The sequence below is a fragment of the Mastigoproctus giganteus genome, chromosome 3 (assembly GCF_048544385.1).
Source record: "Mastigoproctus giganteus isolate SK-2022 chromosome 3, ASM4854438v1, whole genome shotgun sequence".
NCBI classification, from domain to species: Eukaryota; Metazoa; Arthropoda; class Arachnida; order Uropygi; family Thelyphonidae; genus Mastigoproctus; species Mastigoproctus giganteus.
Genome location: NC_143577.1, coordinates 35,896,456 through 35,923,274, shown reverse-complemented (window position 1 = coordinate 35,923,274; position 26,819 = coordinate 35,896,456). Strand labels below are relative to the sequence as shown.

General features: G+C 38.7%; 1 protein-coding gene across 2 annotated transcripts in view; it reads right to left on the bottom strand.

Moving 5' to 3' along the window:
* The window catches only part of LOC150087873 (CCN family member 2-like), a 98,293-nt gene extending 72,883 nt beyond the window's left edge, over positions 1-25,410 (bottom strand). For both annotated transcript variants that reach the window (XM_090370483.1, XM_090370484.1), the window contains exon 1: positions 24,850-25,410. In XM_090370483.1, coding sequence (XP_090226609.1) covers positions 24,850-25,050 — 201 coding nt within the window. In that variant the 5' untranslated portion in view covers positions 25,051-25,410. The remainder of the gene's footprint in view (positions 1-24,849) is intronic.
* Between the last annotated feature and the right edge of the window lie 1,409 nt (positions 25,411-26,819).

Sequence of the window (26,819 nt, the reverse complement as noted above, 5' to 3'; positions counted from 1 at the left end):
AAAGACAGCGAGGGTCATCCACGATGTTCATAGAGGCAAGTTTGTGATTTATGGATCCATGGCCTGTAATCAGGAAAGTGGTATATAACCCTGGGCTGTACCATGCTGGAGCTTTAGGGTAGACCTGGGCTATTTCAGGTAAGATTTTTTTAGTGATGGAACCTTTGGGGGTGGTATTCCATCTGTTTTGCCAGGCGTTAAGAAGGTAGACTGCAAGGCGCTTTTTTTCTTCGTTGATGGACAAGGGTGGTTTGAGATATATGCAAAATAGGTAAATCAACGAGGTTACATAACTTGTGCATTTAATGCGAGAGCAGTCTCAAGCATCAATACCCGCGAAGAATCTTACGAAGAATGGGAGAAGAATACCTTCGTCAAATTTACGCATAAAAAAGGATAAACTCTGGAGGACTAGAGACAAGCCACGTGGTCCGGTGGATCTCGATATATGCTTTTGAGCACCAATGGAAGCGTGAAGATATGGAGGAAACCACACGAGGCACTGGAACCATCCTGTGATGTATCAACAGTACAGGCTATTCGGCATTTCGGGTGGCAAAGACCTGAGTTTGAATCCCATCAATGATGCGAAGGATTTTTATGGGCCTTTTTTAACAATATCACTGGGTTAGTTGATCTCAGGTGAGGATAGCATGGTTTTTCTCTCAGAAAGTCGGGCTTTTCGTCTAGCAAACAGAAAATCTACCACTTAATAAGAGAAAAACCATGCTATCCTCACCTGAGATCAACTAACCCAGTGATATTGTTAAAAAAGGCCCATAAAAATCCTTCGCATCATTGATGGGATTCAAACTCAGGTCTTTGCCACCCGAAATGCCGAATAGCCTGTACTGTTGATACATCACAGGATGGTTCCAGTGCCTCGTGTGGTTTCCTCCATATCTTCACGCTTCCGCTAACGAACCCGCGTTGTAATGGAAATGTGGGGCGTTTTCGTGGCGTACTCATGATCTCCTTTGATTCCACCGGAGCGCACTGTAACACTATTCCTTGAAAATCGCGATGACAGTGATCTCGGAACAACAATACAATCATCCACGTCGCCAAATGTGGGAAAGAGTGGTTTGGGGAAGAGGGAGATGAGGAAGCCTTTAAGCATCTGCCCTAGCTCCCCACTCCTCGGATTTCAGTCCCATTGAGCATCTGCATATAAAGAAAATCGTGTCCGTCAGCACAATCCTGCCATGTCACTGCAGGAATTGATGACAGTCTTGTTACATCAATGATCTATATTCCTCGCTACACTTTTCAATATCTTATTGGCTCCATGCCACGTGCTAGAGCAGTGATAGAGTTAATAAGGTATTGGAAAGTAATGGTTCTAATAAGTTTGATAAGTAGTGTACTAATGAAACGTTTCACAGATACTCATAGAAGTAAATTGAAAATTAATCACAATAGTACAATAATAAAGAGATCAGTGCCAGTTCCTTAGATTTATTCATTCTTTTCTTACTGAAAATTCTGTTTGAAAGGAACCTCTCCAATCAGTCCAACCAATCATATCGTTTAGTGTGGGATCATCTTCCTATGTTCGAGCCACAAAAGACATTCGTCCTGAAAGAAATGTTTGCAAACGTCACTAAGTCCACTCTAGCCAGTTTACTGGAACAACCCTAACTTTCATTCCTAGCAAGCAGATCCGTGTGACAACACCATTCATCACTTGGCACGGAATAAAGCTTTTCCAAAGTTCTCTATTTCCGTCAAGACCTCTTCAAATATTTCTTAATCTCGTTCAGATACACAATGCACAGTAAAGAAATCCTTCGACAGGGACAATATAGGAAAAATAACAACAGAAGAGGGGAAAACAGACGAAATAACGTATCTTTCTTCGTTGTCTGAAGGATTTTTCTTAGTTCCAAGATCGAATTGATCGTTCCATTGGTGTCATCTCGCAATAACTCTCTTCCAAACGTCCGCTCGTGTCTTTTCTAATCTGCCTTTCACCCAAACACTTCTCTTGACTTATCCCAAGAAAGGGTTTGGCTACAAAAACGTTCTGAGATGGGAAAGTGTGAAAAGAGTATTTCAATAGATGTCAAATACAATCCTGGCTCTTTTTTCTTCTATGGCTCTGTCCAATGACAGCACGTAGAGGACACTTAAACAGAGAGTTAGAAAAGAAATTCGGTGAATGGATTTTATTATATTGGAAACAATGAATTTGTCGAGTTTATTTCGGTAAAGTGGACGTTGGAAGACAATTTCTAACACCATAAATCTCAACAGATTTTTTCTCTCGTAGAGAACACAATATCTGATATAAACCGCTTTAATACCTCTTCTTGAAACCTTTTGTAGTTATGCTGTTCAAGAAACGATGCACATGCATTTCCTTAAACAGGGGAAACTACCGAGTTTCATAGATACCAACAAAACGAGGATATTTCCTTATCTGTACAATGTTCTGTGGCTTTCACAGCTCTCATAACCTAATTTAATAATTATTTTAATACAGTTTATCAAGATCATAACATTCCATCTTCCATATTATACAACGTAAAATGATATACACTGTCCAGTCAAAACATTAAGACACCGCAATGTTATACTGCAGGTTCGTGGCATGCACGATACTTGATCGACATGAGCAAGGACCGTGATCTGACAGACTTCGAAAAAAGTATGCATGTCAGGTACCTGTTGAAGGATGGCAGTATTACGGAAACTGCGAACCTTGTGGGCTGTCCGCGGAGTCCTGTAGTTAAGGTGTTTTAAGAGTAGACAGAGTAGCATCGATGGTCGTGGTAAACGGTGGCTTTCCCGCCTTGTGTGAGCCGATAGACGGAAAACGGTGGACCGGCTGACCAAGGATTTTAATCAGGGGACGATCAGCGGTGTTTTCAAGACCATGACCTAACGAACCCTCCTCTGTATAGGCCTCTGGAGTAGGCACCATATCAAGGTACCTATGCTTATGGTCATCCACCACCAACGAAGCTTAAAGGTTACATCTGAATAGCATCATTGGACTGTTGACGATTGCAAAAAGGTTGCCTTTTCCGATGAATCACGTTTCCTAATATGCCGGGTGGACGGTAGATGGAAGGTGCAGCGGCAAAACGCGGAAAGGAATCACTCCGATGTCCTGTTCAAACAGAAAGAGGCAGGTGGCGGCAGTGACGTTTCCTGGGAATCTCTTGGATCACTCATACCCCTCCCTAGACTGCGCTCTAAACTAGAAATTACCTTTGTGGCTGATCAGGTACACCCCTTCGTGGTGACTGTCTTCCCAGATGACACAGGTGTACTCCAGCAAGATAATGGCCCTGCCAAGTTGCCGATATTGTTCGAGAGGTTTTCCGAATATGAAAGTGATTTCCAGGTGCTACCTCGGCCGCCGAATTTCCTGGATATCAATCCTAAAACATCTCTGGGATTACGTGGATTGACAGATCTGGCGTTTGAATCATCTACCATGGATTGTCGCAGTCCAGGACTCAATACTGGCGACATGGTACAACATACATCCTGCAAAATTCAGAGGCCTTATGGAGGTCCATGGATCGCTCTATGGCCGCGGTACTGTCATCAAGAGAACTACATTCGAATCAATATTTATACTGTATGTTGTTCAACGTCTAGGCTCCCATAAACTGAAAATTCCAAAACGTGGCACTGGATCAGTCTTCAGTTTGTTATCTGAAGTGCCCTATATAAATAAGGATAAATATATTCATTCTCTTTGAATATTATTTTATATGACCTTATAATATTTCATATTATTTTGTGGACAGTCGAATAATAGTAACTACGACAACCATCCAGTTTTCTAATATAATTGTGATGGTTTTAATGGAGCCCTCTGGATTTCACCATTCTGATAATGTCAGATTTAAATGACAAATGTGACGTGTCCAACATTTTAAGTGTAAAAATCAGATTTGAATGGTAGTTTACATTACTGCGCATCATATGTATTAGTATAAAGAAGACTGGGATGTTTGGGATGGGTTACCAAGGAGACATCAGTAAGCAATTGTAAAATATCATCCATTACACAAATCTAAACTTCGCGAGTTGCTTAAGTTAAGTAATTAGCCACTTAGCATGACTAATTAGAGTAATTAAATCTCGCTAAGTGTGTCCTAGAAACATATACAGCAGGTGAGTGTTACTGCTGAAGATACCGATGAACAAAATCGATTATTCTGCTTTGTTGTCTTCTGTATACAGGAAGCCAATGATTCTTTCAGCAACATCCTATGCTTTGTTTCAACATTTCTATGTTATCACTGAATTACTGAGATGCAGTCATTTCTCACTTTTCGCCAACCTCATTACTAAGCTTCCTAAACTGGACACCAGATGACGTTTCTTTCCTCTACCTAGTAACAATCACAAATACACTGCTCGACAAAATTTAGAGAACCAAATGTTTTTCATGAATATTTTATTGTGAGCAGTGTCGCCGAAGGGGAATATTTCATATAATAGGCATTCTGGCATGCAAATTCCAAGTATCCAATAGAAATCGATCTACCACGTTACACAGTCGCACATTCATGCCTATAAAAGCTCAGTTGGATAGCCACATTTCCATGATGGCGAGTCATCGTTGTTTAAATGATTCTTTGAGATGAAGAGTCGTTGGACGACTTGAGGCCGGGAAGTCGCAGGCGGAGATGGCACTTTGGCTTAATGTGTCACGCAGTGTCGTCTTAGCACTATGGAAGCAGTTTCAGGAGACAGGAGCCATTACAAGAAGAGCTGGCCAAGGTCTCCCGAAGGCTACGTCAACCAGAACAGACCGCTATCTGGCTTTAACAATAAGAAGAAACCCTACGTGTCCTCTCATCAACTGTTTCTTCAGGTTGCACCAGCCACAGGTGAAAACATTTCCAACCGGACTGTGTTCAGAGGGCTCAATTCAAGCTCAATTCAAGGAAGCCGGTGATTTGCATACCATTAACCCCAAACTACCGCAGAGCTCATCAAAACTGGTGCCAGGAACATGTGAATTGGGGCACTGATAAATGGGGTACAGGTTTGTTAATTGATGATTCCGTTTTAGCCTACAAAAAATTCTAGAAGCTATTTCATCAGGAAACAACGAGGAATGCGGTACCATCCCTCCAACATCAGAGAAAGGAACTCTTATGGTGGAGGCGGTGCCTTCGTGTGGTGCGGAATAATGATCAACTGCCGCACCCCTCTTCATGTTTTTGACAGGGATGCTGTAACTGCGCAGAGGTACCAAGAAGAGATCCTTGAACTTTATGTGCCACTTTTTAGGGGTCGGTTGGCCTAGATTTTCTTTTCATGCACGACAACAACACTGCACATAGAACCGAAGTGGTGGAGGAATATCTTGAAACTGAAGATATCCAATGACTGCCGTGGCTAGAACGATCACCAGACTGAAATCCGATCGAACATGTGTGGGAGGCCCTTGGACATCGCATTGCACGTCGACAGCCAACTCCTCGGTGAGCTAAGGTCTGAGCTGGTGGAAGAATAGGATTTGTTGCCACAAAATCATATAGACACCCTTATATCCAGGATGGTTCACCGCTGTGAGGCTTGTTTGGTGGGGGATCATACGCTGTACTGATGTCATGTGACAATATTTTCGAGAATCTTGTATCGACTTCTGTAATGTGACCTTTTTGTTAATTCTTATACAATGCCCTTTATACCTGTCTGAAGTTTCTCGCTGTCTCCTCATTTGAACGTTATTCTATGCTGTGCACCACCATACCAAATTTTGTCCCGCTTCACTGTAAGCTGTACGAGTTACACCACGTTTTCTACGTATTCTGTTAATTTTGTCAAGCAGTGTATGTCTATTAATTGAAAACTTGAACAATGAGAAGTCGCCTTCTTTTTCCCTTGATGGCGTCTTATGAAGTATCAAATCTTGTTAATCAACGATGTTTGTTACAATACGAAAAAGAAATGATTCCCTGCTTGTTTTATTTTTTTACTTTTTATTCTTTTATTTATTATTTTTGTTGGTTGTAAAACCTTTTCAATTTTTGAAGAGGGTTTGGTAACAGCCCTGATGAGAAAGGATTTCAAGGAGCATCGTGCATTTTCTGTGTATACGAGAGTTCTCTAGAGAATTAATAGCGTTGCGGGCGGTCTCTAAAGAGACTAGTCGACAGGTATGCCCTAGGGTCACGAGGCCCATGAGACCGACGCGGTCGTCTGGATGTTGTCGATAGAAAATGGTTGTCTTAGGAAGAAACAGAAAGATTGTATGTTTCGAAGAATGTTTGCATAGGAATGTAAACAGCTGAGCATAAATGAAAGAATAATATAAATCTCTGGTAAAAAACACATTGTGCGAATATATAAATGTTTCTTAGGCAACATAGGACAAGGAGGGTAGAAACTAAAAGAGGGGAGGAGAAATGTTGGGAATTCGTGATGCTACGGCATGGAATTGAGAATTTTTTTCTCCTTCTGGCTAATGATATATATACGCTTGCTTCCTGTACAATAACGATTTATGATAAACAGACCAAAAGACGTACATAACTGATAAGATGACCATGACACTAGGTCTTTCCGAAATTAGTTAGCAATTCTGACATTTTGGAACTCTTCCTATCAATGTCATCTAATCGTCTATCATGCGCTGATTATTTGAAGCTCTTTTTGACTTCAAAGGACCTGCAACACACAGCAATAATAAACCAACCAATAGTAAGGCTAATGAAACATCTATCTGAGTACCAACACATGATTGACTACAAGTTCACCACATCAACATCTATCGAAAGTTAACAGATTGCCAGAATCTGACGATGATAAACTAGAATATGGAATGTCGTACACCCATGCAAAGATCTAGTACTCAGTGACAGATTCCTTGCACTGAATACTGGATTCTGCAATGGATGAACCGTAGGACCGACAATCCATTCAACATCTCAAGAGCTATCTTGCGGAGCAACACAAAGAACATTTCCTTCCTTGCAAAACTTCTGTCTAGTCCGATAGATTATCTCTCTGATGAGGCCATTATCTTGAGCAAAACCCCCATAGAGAATAGATAATCATCTAACTCTTCATAATTTTGAAAAGAACAAAATAGGATTAGCTATTTTGACCTTTTGGATCATATTTTGGCTCAAATTAGACAATTTTCAGCAACCAGATGGAAACACCTCCGCTATTCCCAATAATACAAAGAAGAAAAGATCCAGAAGTTCCAAAGGCAACAACACCTCAGCTAGTCTCAATAGAAGTTCCAAAATCTTTTTGTTAATTTACTGGAAATTCCTGCAGAAATATTTGATGATGCAAACTCTTAACGTAAACCAAATGATCTAATAAAATTTCTGAGGGACTCATTACAGTAACTTAAATAGCTATAACACCAAATGCTGTTCAAGCAGAGAGTAACTACCCATTACACTTTTCGATTAATTCGGTTAATCAATTTTTATTGTTTTTACTTCCCTCGCCTCGTCCTTGATTGCATTCCACACGTACTACTCCCCTTGTCTAATTTTCTCCTTCCTTTTCCAAATCCCTATTAATGTTTATCTGTCAAAGCCCTTTAATCTACGCTTCTCTATAAATTCCAGTGTCAAATCTTGCGAAGCAGAAATGGAAAATCATTCTCTCCCAAGTTTCTCTATATCTGTAATAGCCACTGATAGAATTTATCTTATAGGGGCAAGCGACCGTAATAATTATTGGTCATTCGTTCTCACGCATGGTTTAATGATTTCAACTTAATATTTTGAATACTACGAGGCTGCAATCATCTTTCTCACACCATTAGTTGCCAAATTTGGTGGAATGCGAAAGTGGGCTCAACAAGATGGCTCATCGCTGAAATTTTTAGCGAGTTTTAATTATTAAGATAGTTTGTTGCTGTGGTAACGGGGTTTCCCAGTAACGATCACATTTTAGCGGTCAAGGAAAAGTTATTTTCAAAGCCTACTGCGCTTTTCTTTATTCAGTACGTGTGTTTCCGAATTTATGGTATCCACTTAAGAAATCATTGGATCCCTCTCTATGTACAATTTCTGCAAATCCAGTCCTCATTGGTTTCTATTCAACTGCCATATTATCTGTTCAGATGGAGACATAAGCGAGTATTAGTTTTCCTACCAAACAGCGAGGAGAGTTGAAGGATCTGTAATGATCTAGCGCTCTTGAAACTTAGCGACTAGTTCCCAAACTATTAACGCTCTGTCTCTTTAACGAGCTGAATATTCCACACATGCACTGCCTTACCAAAAGCCGTTCAGCCAGATTGACTGAATTTATATTTACAACCTCTGATTTTATAGTACGTCTTCACACAGTCTACACCGATACATGGGTCACCTCCGCTGCTGCCCTCAGAGATTCCCACTGCAAACACTAACAATCAGCCATCTCTTGAATTTGCCGATAGTAAATATTATCATCAGTTTCTATATGACCAAAAGTATTCGGATATTGTGTGCGCAAACCTTCCAGGTGCGTATTGGTCCAGACATACCAATATACATTGGAAAATGGCGTCGCAGTGGTGCGAATTGGAGCACCGTCTACTGGATTTTGACAGAAAATATCCCCAGGAGGGTTCAGGATGTCATAAAGGCTAAAAGTGACCATACTGTGCATTAGATTTTTGATTAAAAGTCCTTTTTTTGCAAATATCAGCATTGTCTTCCAATACTTTGGTCATATAGTGTATTTGTAAGATCCCTAACCGTGTACGCTGTTAAGGATCCACACTGTTATTCAAGCAAGCAATAAAGATTCTTTATTTATTAATGGCTGTGTAGTTATATTTATAGATAGAACTCACAAGTACTTCACTTCAATATGTCTGTAAATGAAACATTGCGATTGTACAAAGGGAAGCATTTTAAAAGCTTGAAAACTCTGGTTTTTAAAAGGAATATTTGAAGATGTTGAATGCATCTGAGATCTATGAAACCGTTGCTCATTAAAAGGAATGACATCGTTATGAATCGCTTGACTGAAGGCAAGTGAATAAATGTTAAAATATTCTTAAAGTTGCATTTAAGAAATACATATTTAATGAACATTTTAAAAGGTTATTTCATCATTCCCTATTAACTGAATATTATTTGGATATGTATTCATCAATCTTCTATTATACATTGTTAAACTTCTTTAATCTATATTTGTTCACGATAAGTTCATGTATCATGTATTAAAATGGAACCATGTTGTTAACTTTACAAGCAACCTCCGCGGGTTTCTGCGATCCACTTGGATCTCAAATATCACACACAAGTCGATCAAAGAATCCAGCATCCTCAGGAGAAAGTAAAATGACTACTTATATGAAACCTCGCACCACACCCCCAATTTTTGAAGATCTAGTGTGTTGTGCATCACAACAATACGACAGGGATGGAGGGCCAACTTTTTAAGGACCCTTTGGGTATTTGAATATGACACCCCTTTGAGATGCTTCTCCATGATTTTCTGAGCATCAGCAAAAAACGTTATAGTTCGAGGACTGTTTTCGTGGCATGGCCTGGGTCCTCTGATCATCATCAATTAATGGTCTGATGAGAACGCCTACCTTTCTATGGTCGTCGACCAAATACACCCCTTCATGGTGACAAGTCCGGCGTCTACAAGATAACGGGCCATGCCACAAAAACTGACAGGTTACCAACTGGTTTCAGGAACATGACAATGAATCCGTCCTCCCATAGCGGATCTCAGCCAAATTGAACATTTTCGGAAGTTACTGGAAAAGGAATTTTGGTTATACGATCATTCACCTGACAATGTGCGCGCATTACTGGACACATAGTGCAACACATGAATAACACTGCTACAGAATACCCTCCAACGCCTTATGGAGTAAAAGCCAAGACGTCTGTGGGCTGTATTAAGGGCAAGGTGGTCCATGAAGTATTGGGTAGGTTTTGCTAATGAAAAGCCAACTCGGTGTATGTCATGATGGCTTCGTCACGAATAAACCAGTATAGATGAGAATCGTGATTATTGATTATGATGAACCGTGGTTATTGACTCTTAGAGTGCATCTTAGAGTTGGTCTATACATTCTTGGACTCCTCCTGGATAGTTTCCTAACAACTTTGTGTATGCCTTTTTTAGCACAATGACGCGACCAAATGTTTGGAGATCAGTTGTCAAGAAACGTAATCTTCCAAATCGATTTTCAACTGAATCTCCCATTTCAGGTCACTTAAATAACTGATTCATCTAAGTGGAAGTTCAAGTAGGGGTCTGAATAGTAGACCCACACCTCTTGCAAGCATCACTGATACCTACATAGCACTCGGGGGTCTTTTTAATACCCATTAAAAAGAAAAAGTTTTTCTCTTTTTCCTATCCGAAAGAGAGACGAAATGTAAAAATGCACGGCCATTATTAAACTGTGCAAAGAGTCCATAAAAGTGGTAATAATGTTTATCTAACATTGACCTATCTCTAAAGCTCATTCTTCGAACCAAACGAGCAAAACTCTCCTACAGAATTGTACATAAAATCGGCACAACTTTACAGTCCTTTTTATTGGTATATTAAATTGCCAGCTCCTTTGCCCATTGTCACCGATCGTTGCCAGTAAAGAAAAACGCGATAACCGTACATTTGATATGAATATATACCTACGCCAGAGAGGAAATGGAGATGAAATCAATACGAACAAAACCCACAGACGTTCCTAATGTTTTCACACTTTTAAAGTGTGCAAAGAGAAGGGAGAGAGGGAGGGAGCGAGGGAAAGAGAATATCAAAGTTCCCTTTCCCGAACTATTATTACAGGTTTTCTTCTGTGAAATAGTTTTGACAAAATATATATTTGAGTGAAATATGCTGAATAAAATTCTTTTGATTTTAAAATTGTAGGATAAATAGCCTCAAAAAATTGTTTTATATCACTTTTTCTCGATCTAAACAAAGTAATGAAGACTGAAACAGATTACAGTATACATTTTCACGAAAAAAAAAGAGCAAAAAGACATTTTATTTCGAGTATGACGTCATTAATACGTCACAGTTTCCTATTATCGCAGACGACAGTTGTTGAAATGTACACGTAATGAAGCCAGCTCGTGCGAGATTTCATTGTTGGTCACGTTCCATTGAAACAAAAAGAAACTCCAATTTCTACCAAAAGATGTAATGATTGTTGTAATCTTTCATTTTAACACTTTCATAACTCTTTTTTGTCGTCTGCTTAGAAATTCGAATTCCTTTAATAGACGAAATATTAGCAAAATATAGATGTTTTATTTTTTCTTTCTTTCGTGATGTGATATTAATGTCTCTGCTTGATTATAGAGTTTGCTCTTTCCTTTATTCCGGCAGCGTACATGATCGCTCAACGCGACCTTCGAGCTTTTACCGTAATATCGTAAAAGCGCGTTTATAATTTCCGCACGTATTTTCATGCAATCTGTTAATGCTGGTTTCAGCTATGGACAGTTAATAATGGATAAAACGTTCCTTATATCCATCTCTGCAATACCACACACAGAGGTCTATATTGCGTGATATTTAGTATTAAATCGCTCTGTTTCCTTTTATTCCTTTTTTATCCATTTGTTTCTATTCCCCTTTCTTTATTTTATACATTCAGTTTGCCCGTCTGTCTTTCTTTCTTTTATACATTCGCCCATGAAATAAATGGCATGAAAGTGTTACACTAAGTTTGGATTTCATTCAGACAGACCAAACGATGCCCAGAACAATTTAATCCATAAGTCTTGAGGTTTTGTATAGAATATGCCTCCTAAATTTGCTTTATTCACTATGCTGCAAAATAATAATCCTCAATAGATAAAGAAAAATGAGGAAATGTAACGTCAAATACTCGAAAATAAAGGCTGTCTATAACATTCTATGGCAACGAAGCCCATTCTTCTACGGGCGCAGACCTTAGCTCGCCAAATGACCGAGGAGTTCGCTGTCGGCGTGCAATGCGACACTCAATGGCGTCCCACACATGTTCGATCGGATTTAAGCTTGTGATCGTGCTGGCCACGGTAGTTGTTGGATATCTTCAGTTTCAAAACATTCCTCCACCACTTCACCTCTATGTGCAGTGGCATTTCGTGCATGAAAACAAAATCGAGCCAACTAGAATAAAAGAAATAGCAAACTCTGGCAGTTATGGTACCCCTATCAAAAATAAGAAGAGGGGTGCGGCCATTGATCATCATTCTGTCTCACACGAGAACACCGCCTCCACTGTAAGCGTCCCTTACTCTAATGTTACAGGATGGTACCGCATTCCTCGTTGTCTCCAGGTGAAATAGAGGCTATAATCCGTTTGTAGGCTAAAACGGGACTCATTAGAGAACAGAACTGTACCTCATTTGTCAGGGCTCCAAGTCCATGACACCAGTTTCAGCGAACTCTGCAATGGTTTGGGATTAATGGGATACAAACCACTGGCTTCCTTCTGTGGAGTCTGTCCTCTTGAATTGAGCCTTCTTAACACAGTTCGGGTGGAAATGTTTTCGCCTGTGGTGGCCGCAGCAACCTCAAGAGAAAGCTGATGACAGGACATCGTAGGATTCCGTTTTGCTGTAAGAGCCAAATAGCGTGTTGACGTAGCCCTTGGTGACCTCTTCTTGTAATGATTCCTTGTCTCCTGAAACCGCTTCCATAGTGCCGAGATGACACATTAAGCCAACGTGCCACTTTCCGGCTTCAAGTTGTCCAACGGCCCATTATCTCAAAGAATCATCTAAACGATGATTACTTGCCAGACTGAGTACTGGAGATATGGTCGCAAGCCATGTTTTATAGGCATGAATAATTTGCATAATAAATAAGTAAATAAATTTTCTGTTTATACTCCAGGACAACCACGCGGTCAAAGCAGTTTAGAATTCAGAGAGAATACAAGAAAAAACACTTATTTAGCAATCACGGGCTTGAACCCCCAGTTACTCAAGGTCCCTTACTTATGCCTTCTTGTACTTGACCACTCGGCTGGTAGATCGATTTCTATTGGATATTCGGAATTTGCATGATAGGATGCTTATTATATCAAATATTCACCCTCGACAAAACTGCTCACAATAAAATATTCGTTTTGTTCTGATATTTTTGTCGAGCAGTGTATTAATATTAAGTGAAATTTGTTTATCGAAATCAATCAATAAGAATAATACGCAAAACACAAAGAAGAGTCGCAAATATGTCATGATATCTTTACTTAGGGGAAAAAAATCATCTTTCTCTTAGTACGTGATAAACGTCATTCTTTCGATTGGGGGGTTTTTCCTCTGATAGGTCAACACTTTCGCTTCACGCTGAGTGACCGATAGAGAAGATTGCCCTTGTACAATTCCGCTGATTAACCACAGCCAGATTCGTATGGTTCTTTTCGCCTGCACGAAGAGCGGCATATAACGGAATGCAATCAGAAGAAGAATGGCAATCTGAGGAGATTGTTTGAAAAACTCTGGTGATGTGACTCCTCCAGGGAATGGCATCGCTTGGACCAGCTGGTTGCTCGAGCATCTCCTCAGCACCAATGTAATCTACGCGGATTAGTAGGCAGCAATTTCTCAGCCATAGCGGCGAAGGGAGGGAGAAAAATAAAGTTGTCCGACGCAAAGGAAGAAAGAAAGACCCAGAGGGGGGGAACCACAAAGAGATTAGAGAGCGGTGTGTACGTGCTCTTATCCTCAAAAGGGATGCCATTTGTGTCTGCTTAGGAAAACTTCAAAAATACATTACAGACTTCTTTGATTATATTTTTGTCCTCGAGAGCGTCTAATTCGGTTTGGACTTTATACAAATGCCACAAGTTAGTAGAACGTTTAAAAAATTCAATTTTTTACTTAACTTTGTTTAAATAGTTTCCTTAAATATTTTGTTTGCTCATCTAAGACGAAGATGAAGTTTAAATTTTCTCTTTAAAAGGATTTTATTCTAGTGCTGTATTTTCCTTCTTATTTATTTAAAAAAATAAGTGGCTACTGTGGGCCAAAACAAGCAACAGGACAATAATGTCTGGCCAGATAACAGTGGCTATTAGGTACAGCCTCTCTGGTACATTTGGTACAATCTATAGTGTACACTATCTTACATATTGCATTGCTGAAATTAGACATTATTACGTCATTTTATATACGCGTTTATGGGCTGTTTTCTTTGAGTAGAGAATCATTTTGGAATCTCGGATTCGAGATTAAGCATCGAGATCAAGAAGGTCTATGGATAAACATTGGTTACTCTTGATTGTTATTAGTCACAAAATCGACCAATATTCAAATTTTTAAGTATCCAAGAAAAAGCAAACATTATCCGAATGATCCACATCAGCAGTATAAGGGAAACCTCCAAGATTTGAGATTCAAGTTTTAAATAAGATCTCTCCTTTATTTCACAATATTTAAAGCAACCAAATTACTGATGGTTCTAGTTTCAGACTATATCTAAAGTACATTCGTATTCAAACGTTGAGTTACAGCCATGTATGATTTCATGGGTTCTGTCTAACGGTACATTATGTATCCCATTAGACTTTCTGTAGAATGCAACGTAGATGGTTGTATAATTAATTGCATTCTACGTTATTTCTTTGAATTTTGTCCACCTATGTGACTTTAGTCTTATACAAGTTAGCGGATCATGATTAATGGAAGAACCCATTTGCAGATGGATACAGTGAACCCATGAAGGGATGCCCCTGGAAACCAGAGGCATCCCTACATGGGTTCTGGGCTCTGTGAGCTGCAGATCCTGGTAACTAGGTACACTGGAGGGGATCTAACTGAGGACTATAATGCTATACTCAGAAAAAGGGACAGTAAAATAAATAAGGGGGAAAATTTTCACTGTGATTAATGATACTAGAAGCAGGGGACATAAATGAGTAAGGAGGAGGAGGAAGAATGATAGATTGGACTGTAGAAAGATTTCCTTTGGTCAAAGAATTGTTAATTATTGGAATGCATATGCCTCCAAGGGGATATTTGAGGTTGATGGCTTGGGAAAGCTCAAAAACTCTGCTGAATCAGCACCTATGGGAATCCTCGTTGGTAGCAGAGGTGTTTATAATCACCTCACACCGGGTGGAAAAGACACAGGTTCAAGTCCTGCCAATAACACAAGGAACTTTTATGGGATTTCTGCATTCCATGGCTGAGTTCGTCGGTCTCAGGCACGAATAGAAGTTTTATTTCCCCAGAAACAGGTTTTTTGTCCAGCAAAGCAAATCATTCCCGTGGGTATACTATGCTGCTTTCCGGTGATTAATATGACATCAAAAGCACACGATGTGGGCCAGAACGTGTGAGATTCAGGCATAGACTCCATTGTGCCGAATTTATATCTTCTGTTATTATTTTACTTAGTAAGTTTATAATAATCGTAGCAACATGCACGAAATCCACGTTGTTCGTCGTTTCTTTATTTCTTCACCACTCTCCTATCACGTGCATACGTCACACCTCAATCAGGACATATCACGATAATCATAAGAGCTCATGTTGTAATATATTGCAGTTAAATCACTTTTATTCTGACATGAATATTTGGTATAGTAGGATCCTGCCATGAAGATTCCTACTATCCAATAGAAATTGAGCTACCACTTTACAGAGACGCACATTATGCAAATTATTCATGCCTATAAAAACAAGGGTTGCAACCACATCATTTCATGCCCGTTTTTTGTCTTCCTCAGTGGGGTGGCCACATCTCCAGTACTCAGGAAGGCAGGTCATCGTCTTTAGATAATACTTTGAGATGTCAGGCCGTTGGACGACTTGAAGTCGGGCAGTCGCAGACGGAGGTGGCACGTTGGCTTAATGTCTCACACAGTGTCGTCTCGGCACTACGGAAGCAGTTTCAGGAGACAGGAACCATTACAAGAAGAGCTGACCAAGGAGGTCAAGGGCTCCGTCAACCAGAACACATCGCTATCTGGCTAACAGCAAGACGGAACCCTACGATGTCCTCTCATCAACTGTCTCTTGAGACTGCTGCAGACAAGTGAAAACATTTCCAACGGGACCGTGTTGAGAAGGCTCACTTCAAGTGGACTCTACTCAAGGAAGCCAGTGGTTTGGATCCTATTAACAACACACCACCACACACACCTCGTCGAAACTGAGGCAATCAACATATGACTTGGAGCGCTGACAAATAGGGTGCACTTCTGTACCCTGATGAGTCCCGTTTTAACCTAAAAACAGATTATAGACTTTGTTTCTTCTGGAGACAAGAAGGAATGCGATACCATCCCTCCAACAGCAGAGGAAGGGACACTTACGGTGGAGGCGGTATTCTCATGTAGGGCGGAATAATGATCAATGGCCGCACCCCCTCTTCTTGTTTTTGACAGGGATACCGTAACTTTGCAGAGGTACCGAGAACAGATCCTCGGACCCTATGTGCAACGTTTCAGGGGTGCTGTTGTCCCACATGCTCTTTATAATGCACGACAGCACCACTGCATATAGAGCTCAAGTGGTGGAGGAATATCGTGAAACTGAAGAATCCAATGACTGCCGTGGCCAGAACGATCCTAGACTTAAATCCTATCGAACATGTGTGGGACGTCGAATTGCACGCCCACAGCCAACTCCTTGCTGAGCTGAGGTTTGCGCTGGTAGAAGAATGGGATTTTTTGCCTCAGAATCTTATAGACACCGTTATATCGAGCATGGTTCACCGCTGTCATGGCTGTTTAGCCGTTGTGGGGTATCATACACCATACTGATGTCATGTGACCATATTTTCGAGCATCTTTCAACTTCTGTAATGTGACATTTTTGGTCATTCTTATACAACCCCTATAAATGTCTCTTATACTTGTCTGGAATTTCTCGCGGTCTCCACATTTCAGCGTTATTCTCTGGTACTATGGTACAACACCATGACTCAAGTCTCCTCTAAGTTTCCTAGTTTCCAAGCTGTGCAACCCACATATTCGAAAACTTTCCTCATATGGACGTCCTTTTGCCGATCTCACCAGGCGAGTTCCCCGTCTTTGACAAATGATGAGGATTCCCTGTGTTTGTGGAACTCTATTTTACACTTCTCAAGTTTCAAGTCTGATTTTATTACATTTGATAAAATGCTTATTCCTATTGGATTCTGCCTCCATTAGATCGATTATTCTGAAGACACTTTCCCTTGAAAAAAATATTAGAAATGTCGATTGCCCAAATATATACTAAATCGTAATACACTAACTAACAAAAAATTAGAAACCTTTTGCAACTGGCATCAACAGATAATTAAACGTACGGTATGCAAATATAAGTTGTCACATATGATCACAAGTTCCTTGATATCGGATAAACTGAGGGCATCTTTTGACTCGGAAACGATCCCTTTGGATTGAAGAAGGCTATATGAAAGCTACTCCAATGTCAAGACTGGACTGTGGAAGAGTACTAAAAGATCATGTGGTCTGACGAATCTCGATTGACACTATTTTGCACCAAGGATAAAGAAAAAGTGCAGCGTGAACCTTATGAAGCTATGCATCGAGACTGGCTCGTGTCCACAACTCAAGCGGCTGGAGGCATTATCATGGTATGGGGTATGTTCTGTTGGTGTGGACTGTAGTCCGCTCATACCGATAGAAGATCGAGTTACCTCTAATGAATATCTTTCAGGGGTATCATGTGGTCATGAGTCGACCAACTTGTGATCATTTAATTATTTGTTAATGCCAGTTTGCCCAAGGTTTCTAATTTTTTGACAATGAGTGTACAAAACTTAAATAAATAAAGAGAAGGAAAAAAATTTAATGCAGTGCAGAAATTAATAATTTTAATTAGAAAACAAGATATATTAAAAAAGAAATAAAGTCAATAATAATAATAAATATGTCCATCAATTTTCAATTATTTTAGCAATGTATGCGTTGAAATATGAAAAGTTTCCATAGGGTTCCTTGGGGTTGTGGACCTTAAGGACTTTAAAGATGCACGCATTAAATCTAAGATTTTAAAACCACTTATGTTAGGAAACAAAATGGGATTTTTATATTGTGAAACCTTCTGTTGGGACCTCAACATACGTAGAAAATTCAGTTTCCCGAAGTCGATAGCGAACTACAAGTCTTTAAGAGAAAGAGAGGAAGACCCAGAAGACAAAGGAAGTGAATATCTCATAACACTTTATTATCTTAAGAAAACTACCCCCGAAAGAATCTGAGGGAGTTTTTATGATTGGTCTCAGGTAACGAACATAGCGATAAAGAGGTCATGGATCATTAGGGCCGTTCTGCGAAACTTTTATGTTATAAAGAAGCAACATAAAAGTTCCCCAAGCAAATTTTGTAGCTGCAAGAGAAACTACTTTGATAACAGCGAACAAAGAAGCTCTTCTCAAATGCAGTTGAAATATCAGAATACATAAAAATTTCTGGCTTGGTAAGTCGACAAAAAAAGGAGTTGCAGAAAATGGACCAAGATTTCCTGTTTGGATTGTCACTCATCTTTATGGCATTGTGTCTGGTATTATTAGTTTAGCAGTAACACGGGATCAATCTTTGAAGGTAATTCTAGAATAAGGAAAGCTTTGGTTTGGGAATGCTTTTATAGTCAGCAAGCTGAAAATAGCGCTCTTAACAAAGCGTAACCCTACTGATGGAGATTGCATTTTTCCTTATGGATTCATTTCGTCACACTGAATATTTTTGTCCGAATACTAGAGAGGTCTTTCTTATTTTTAGCAATACACGAATACGATCAATTTGCCTTAGTTACAGTCATATTCCATCACGACTGATGAGTTCTAATTTTCATAAAACGACAAGGATTTTATTTCTTCGCGAATATCCTCTTTAAATAAATAAATGCATTCGTGGTAATGTTGTACTAGAGATTCATTATTAATACACGAGCGTAATAATCATTAAACATTAAATTGAGGCGCAAAAAGAAATGGCTCAATGCATAAATATCACTTCAACTGGCTGCCTTTATTTGGTATGCGAAAAACACGAAGTTATGATCATTAATGGTACTTGCCCATAACGCTCTTTTGGTATCAATTACGCATAATGTGTAGCTATCGTATGATGGCTCCAAATAGCGTTACCTTTTTTTAGAAATCCGTACGATAAAAGGTCATTGTCCCACGATATGCGGATAACAACGATCAAGTCTTCAGTCACAGTTTTGAATTATTCAGAAGCAACTCTATCGTTGATGCAAACGTTTGCATTTTATATCTCGCGTTTAGTTTCCCAATATGTAAATTAAGAATTGAAAAAACAGGCTTAGCTGGCTTTCTTTTGAAGTATATCTTGTGTCAACGAAGTTCTTTCTGGCATTGTGATCACAAGTAATACAATATTTAATTATTTGCAGTCTATCGAAAAATCTGCTGTAGGCTTAACAAAAAAATTACATCTTTTGTCACTGCAAAACAAAAAAAAAACATAAATCCAAGAAACTTGGTTGTTTACAAAGCAATATTCTATTCTCTAGTAATAAATAAAGAAGCTCGTTGACTACTGCACACTGGAAACGTTAAATATACACTGCCTGGCCACTTTATTTGTGTCACTTGTACGCAGATTCGTACCATGCGCAACTCACTATCCAAAAAATTAGAAATTATAGCCCATACAAGTCGTGGCATGGATTCCACTAGGTGTCTGAATAAGTCATCTACAATTTAACCATTCTTCCATCAGAATATTTGTCAGCTGCTGTATTGTGGTCGCTAGGCAACTGCGAAGCCGAGTAAAGCGCCGCGTTGCCCTTCACAACATGTCCATGATACTTTCAATCGTTGAGATCTGGAGAATTTAGTGACCAGGGTAGATGTTGGAAACCTAGAAATGTTCATCGGAACCATTCAGAGACAATTTTTGACAATGGATATTTGCGTCTTAGAAGAATCCACCGGGATCCAGTAAAAATGAAGCATTGCAGGGTGAAGTTGATCCAATATGATAGAAAGACATTCATTGTGGTAACAAGACCTTCTAATGGTATGAGTGGACCCAGTGAGCACCAAGAGAACATACTCCATACGATGATGTCACCTCCAGCCTCTTAAGCAATGGATGCGAGATAATCTAGATCCATGATTTCATAAGGTTCACGCTACACTTTAACTCTAACATTGGTGAAAAAAATATGCAAATCGAGACTAGCCAGACCACATGATCTTTTTTTCCCCACTGTTCTATAGTACAGTCTTGGCGATGGTGGCACCACTATAGTCGAATCTTTTAATTTTTTTACAGAAATGTCTTTCGTACATCCACACGACTTCCAAATCCAATGGTGTTAAAATAAATCAATAAACACCAAGAAGCAGAAGTTGTTCAGGCGTCAGCTCTCAGAGGCGACAAAATTATTACAGTATCACTAGGATCTTTTCATGTATTGGGAGTGGACGACATTTCCTTGTTTGCATCCGGGCGCTTAAAAGTCTCCACGATCATTGATCAGTGTATCTACTAAATTCTCCGTTGATCTCATAAAATTGTTTATTCTTTTAAGTCATGATAAACTGCAAAGTATAGCTGTTATGTCCAGCAGTTTCTAGGCCATATTTCCTCACCTGGCTTTGTGGGCCATATATTTTCACTTGGCTTTGTGGGCCATATATTTTCACTTGGCTTAGAAGTTATCTGTCATTATATGCCATATTTCCTCACCACGCTTAGCACTTATAGGCCATTGTTGGACATAAAGTATGTCATGGAATCTATAAATTTTAATAGTCTTCATTGATAATCTTAGCAATCCTCTGAGTTATTAAGACTTCTTCTCTTCTTTCCTTTAATAAACCTAAGGTTTTTAGGGGTAGGTTCGGTAGGAGGGTTATTAAGGTTATCAGTGCAAGGTTTGGAGGGGGAAAGTAGGCATTAGTAGACGCACCTCAAACCGTCAGATAGAATCAGCGTGAAGGTATAAGATGGCTTGATTACTGCAGAACTACCGGACTTGCCAAGATTCTACACTCAGGTAGTTAACATGTTCTAATTTTGACTTCCAGAGGCCAGTCCTGTAAGGTAATCAGGACCTCTTGGCTGTCTTCATTCGATACACAATGGATTTGATGATCTGAGTCAGTGTTTTCCAGTGTGGTCTCCTAGGGATCTGTGGACAGCATTTGGAGAGATTCGGGGTTTTCAATTTCGGTTTCTTTAAAATGAAAAATAGCAGTCCCAGATAATCTCAAGGTCATGATGACTTTGACCTTTTCCGGATCTAAAGGTCATGATGACTTTGACCTTTTCCGGATCTAAAGGTCATGATGAATCTTGGCATTTTTCGGATCTAATTGTCATGATGAATTTTAACCTTTTTAGTATCTCAAGGTCATGATGACCCTTGACTTTATAGATATTAATATCATTTTTGAGCAGTATTTCAGAAAAGAAGATTTACTCTGTATCCGACATGTTTATTTGAAAGTCAGTGTTTCAGCTTTGGTAATTTGATGAGCTGCTTCAAGGAAGATTGAGTTTGCAATTACCCCTGATGGATGTTCAGGAATCACCAGGCAATTTCAGCAAATTTTTTTTTTTTTTTTTTTGCTGCACATTATTCCAGATACAGCAAACATGAACGGGGATTACGAAGAGGGTTATAATATTCGCACGTGCGGTTGGTTTTAATAATGGCTATGTATTATAGCGGGTTAACACGTTCTGTTGAATAATATCCGTTCATTACAAACCTTTATTAGTAGTACATAAACCCAAATAAAGCCATAATAACAAACTGAGACTCATTATTGCAGGCTATGTTTTACAAATTTCCTAATTACTACAGCACCGCGTTAAATTTCAATTTCGCTTAAACTAATCTCATTAGTTAGCTTCCCCCTAGACCTTCACTAGCCTATTTCTTCTAATTTTAGTATTGCAGTGCGTCTTGGACAACTGCCTACAAGCAGCTGTTCTGAAATGATGCGAAAACACGAAGCAGCCAATAATTACCTCCCCTTACTTTAATTATTAACTGCTTATCCCATGAAATGAAAAGGCATGTCGCCAACAAACTTGATGAATCCATTACTGCTAATAACTACACTCTTATTACGCAATTTATTTCGACACATCGTATCCATAAAGATCGAGCAATTGGCGTTGTATTAAATAGGTTCCATATTATTCGTTTTGTTATTAAGAAAGGATTCACTTTAAATAATTTATAACATTAATAGAATTTGCATAATTGAGAGTTTGTAAAACTTAAATTAACCTTGTGGGACAGACAACATAATTTAAAATACTTTTTAAAAATGTCTTATAATCTTGAAACATCGAGGATTTTATAATCCGTTGTCTAAATTGTATTTTTAAGATAAGAATCTACTTTAAGCTCTTAGAAATAATTATTTTTAATTGCCTGATATCCGGATGCGGGTAATTATTCGAAATTCTAAGTAAAAATCTCCTCGATTCTTAAGCCATCGGATAAAAGATACATTTTTTGAAATTGCCTGGAGAATTACAAGTTAGATATTATGTTCAGTAATTAGGGGGAAAAACGAAGAAGAAGAAGAAGGGAGCTAATAGCTTCGAGAAATGAGAATCTGAACATCTGGTTGGCATGTCAGGAAAGCTCGTGTAATGTGAGCGAAGGAATGTATTAAATCGCGAAGTATAACTAATTACATTGGGCGAACGTGCCTAACAGATATCACAAAAAATAATACACCGGACTATATTTCAGCGCGCAGAGAGGGAGTTGGGCTTCCTAAGTTCATTTTTTTAAACTTAATTCAAATTTAAAGTTCACTTTAGATATCGGTTTCGAGTTTTGTACAGAGTTACGATATATGCAGATATAAAGTTCTTTGAGCAGTGTAGATGGGCGGCAAGAAAAGGCCATGGAGTCCTATCAAACATTTGTTTGTACAGATAGGATGGTCATAATCCCACTGAATAACACAATTCTATGATTGCACTTGTAATACTGTGCCCAAGTATGGAGATCGCACCTAAAAAAAAAGATATTGAGCTTCTTAAAAGGGTCCAAGGACGAGCAACGCGCCTGGTGAGATCAGCCAAAGGTCACCTGTATATAAATTCAAATTATGATGAAAGCGGTTTAGATGAGATCGCAGGAAGTTTTCTTTTAGCCAGCGGTTTTGTTGATTACTGGAATAAATTCCATTCATGAAGTTCAGATTGATAGGTTTGAGAAGCTCAAAGATCAGCTGAATAGGTACCAAGTGAGGTAAGAATTACATAAGTAGTTTGTTTTTTAAATTGTTATTTATATTTTTGATGTAATAAAGATCTGTGGCTTCCTAATACTGTGTCCATCTATTTCCAGTTAAGATTCCTCTTTTACTGAGAGACTAAACAGTTCGAAAAATAAACCAACTATAATAATTCCTCATTACTAGAAACTTCAATAAATAATTCGCAGAGTACACAATTTTCCTTATTTTCAAAGGCAGAAAAGGTAAAGCAGTCCTGAGGTTGTCGATAATTCATCTGTTGCAAATTCTAAAGTGTGACCTTTTCTCAAGGAATATTGCAGTCGTAAGATTGAACTCGCATTCGTCTACGTCTACCGTCTGTTGATAATCATTTTATCGAAAGACTTCTTAAATGTTTTGTAGAAGCAACTCGTAACCGGTAGTTGAAAATGGTGTATCGATCTATTTTCGTATAAATGAGCATTTCCATCGTCTTAAGATAAATGTACGTCGAATATGTATTTTTATATGAACGTCTTAATGATATCGGGGAAGAAAAATATTAGCTCTTAAATGTGCGTCTGCGTGGGACGGAAAGTCCCACGAATCTTTAGATTCTACAATCATTTCGATTGCAATCTGATCACTAGTTTAGTAATACATTTTACACAGAATATATTTTGTGGTGTTAACTGAACACCTTTTTTTTTGCTTTTAATAAGAATTAATTAAGATTAATTATAAAGTAGTTAGAAATAATTAATTAATTTAGATGATCTTTGTATTTTATCTAAGGCTAAGGTGATTCTGATCTAGTTTCAATTCAATTTATTCAAACACCTTTTCATTTTTCTAAAATGACACGTCTATGATATGACTGCAAACAGTTCTGTAATTAATTTGGGTTTGTCGGTTTTGATAATGTATCACTTAGTAGATGCGAAAGGAACAGAATTTCGCTTTATGAATAGCACAGTTTCCTTTGGGACAATAGCACAGTTTCCTTTGGGACAATAGCACACAATTTATGAATAGCACAGCTTCCTTCGGGACAACAGCACACAATTTATGAATAGCATAGCTTCCTTCGGGACACAGCTATATGAATAGCACAGTTTCCTTTGGGACAACAGCACACAATTTATGAATAGCATATCTTCCTTCGGGAAACTATGCTATTCATATAGCTATGCTTATTGACATCTAGTCTATAGTATGAATTTATAACCTCGATATTTTTATGAGTTTAATAGAAAATCCTTCGATCAACAAACAATAAAACAAAAATGTTTTCGTATCACAGGTTTCTATATTAAATGTATCGTTATATCGAGAATAACTTAAACAAAAATATCTTTATAACAAAGTAAATATGACGCGATATATGAATTTACCTAATGTGTAGGATATATTTTCCTGCACCAACACATCAATTGTTTACATCTCGCTTAACGTGTATTTTTTAAAATATATTTTAAAAACATACAGCATCGTTTACAACAAATGTAAATATTATGTGTTTCATATATTTAAAAATAACAAATATCTTGAAGTAGTCCTTACAATTAAAACTCCAATTTCTTTTTTATTTCTTTTAACTACAAATCGACCAATCGAGTGCTGTTTTTTTTTTTCTTATTTTGTCTACAAAGTACTTAAATGGCTGTTATGTATATTGTACTAACTTGAAGAAACCGCAAAAATAACATTCTTACTGAAGTAAGAAGGAATAAAAGGAGAAAGAACCGTAAACCTTACCTCATTACCAGGCAATGAAGGTAAATCACTTGTTACGCCACAATCGGTGCAAGATGAGTTCACCCCCCATACCAAATACGATGTCTGTAATAAGATCAATATTACCCAGACATTCAGCTGCAGTGTTGACAAATCACATCTTACCATCAATGAAGACATGGGATTGCAGTCGGCCAGCAAGTCATTGGTTGAAATCCTCATCTTTTTTTACAAATGATAAATCTCAATTTACATTTCCCAGTCAGGATAAGTTTTCATGATGTAATCAGGGAAGGGTTGGGGGGGTTTAAGGGGAGACAAAACACCACAACGAGTTTACGTGACGTGTCCTAGCAAAGTATCTTCCATGTGGGCGCGATTATTTCACGATCAACAGTTAATGAGCCCGCATTACATTTTAAGAAAAATCAGTTTTAATGTTCCTATAAGTCCGACCACTAAGAGACTAGACTCGGACCACATTGCCGGAATGTATAAGGAGACTTACAGTCCACGAGGTAAAAGCGCGAGCAGTCTAAGGGTTATTCCTGCACATCGGGCTGTACTCCGTCAGCACACAGCGGTTCGATGCTACTAGAAAAGCAAATATCGACAGATTGCGGTCCGCGTGCGCTATCTCCAAGACGACCAGAGCACAGTGACGTCTAGCGGCAAAACGGTGCAAAGAACAAACGTTTTCTTCTTTCTATCAAGGCAACTACAAAAGGAGAAAACCGTCATGGCATCAAAGTATCTTCTAAATAATTTGGAGTATTAATCGACAAGTAAAAATGTTGCAAGGGGTGTATTAAGACAAAAGACATTAGCTGGACATCGACGTAAAAGTCAGTTATTAGAGAACCAAATTTGTATTATTAAATAAATATTCAATTTTATTATTTTCCATTAGTTTTCTAAATTGTCAGCATCTTTAGAACACTTCCGGATGTCAATTGGATTAAAAAGGTATATCGCAACGTACGTGCAGTAACACTGGGGTGCATAATAAGCAACGATTTTAATTGATAAATGAAGCAAGACAGTTTACGCTTCCTTTGCACACTAATATGGGAGAAGCAGAAACTAATAAGATCAACGAAGATTCCACTGAGATCTTGTAATGTGATTGCCACGTTATTATTATCATCAGAATAATGTAATCAAGCAATGAATGCCAAAACCAAATGTGTGCATTAAGGATATGAAACTGTTGGCATTTTACAACTGTGATCGGAAGAGTCTGCGATACTAAGCAGATTTGAATTTATAATTTCAAATTTGGCTCGAATGATAAAGATAAACTGTATTTTTTGAGATTTAAACGTATTTCGGGATGAGCTCATCCTCCAGGGGGAACTGCTAAGCTCAGTGAAAGGTTTGTGGTGGTAGAGTCCACCAGGCGAAAGGTTGAGGAGATGGAGGAGGGAAAAGGGTTTGTAAGGAGAAAAATCATAGGATCAGGGTACCCTAGGAGGGAAAGATCGCACTGTGATCAGTGATACTCTGCTTGGAGATCCCACATTAGACCCACCAGCTGAAGCCGGTGTCACCCAATCCCAAGCCATGCAACGATGGGGACATGACATCAGCAAAGTGGAGGACACGAGATAGTTTGGATAAGTGGCTTTAGGGCGTTCACATCCCATTCCAGTCTAATCTTTCGATTTTTAGAGAAAGAAGTAGCACAAGACTGTTAAATCCCACATTCTTCAACTTCCTCCGCATAGTTCCGTTGGAAATGGGGCTTTCTTTGCTTAAATTGAACTTTTCAGTCATTTGCTGCATACTGGACGTTCTATTCTGACGCACAATTCGCTTTAAATTCCTATGGTCTCGTTCTTGAAGTACCGACTTTCTGCTGCATTTCTTCCTTTTACTGCTGCATTCACTTTTCATCTTATGGTCACTGCATACTTTTCAAATGGCTGCTTTGAACACCAGTGATTTCCTTTGTTTTCTTAGTTGTAGCTTCTGCTAAAAGTTCTCTAAAA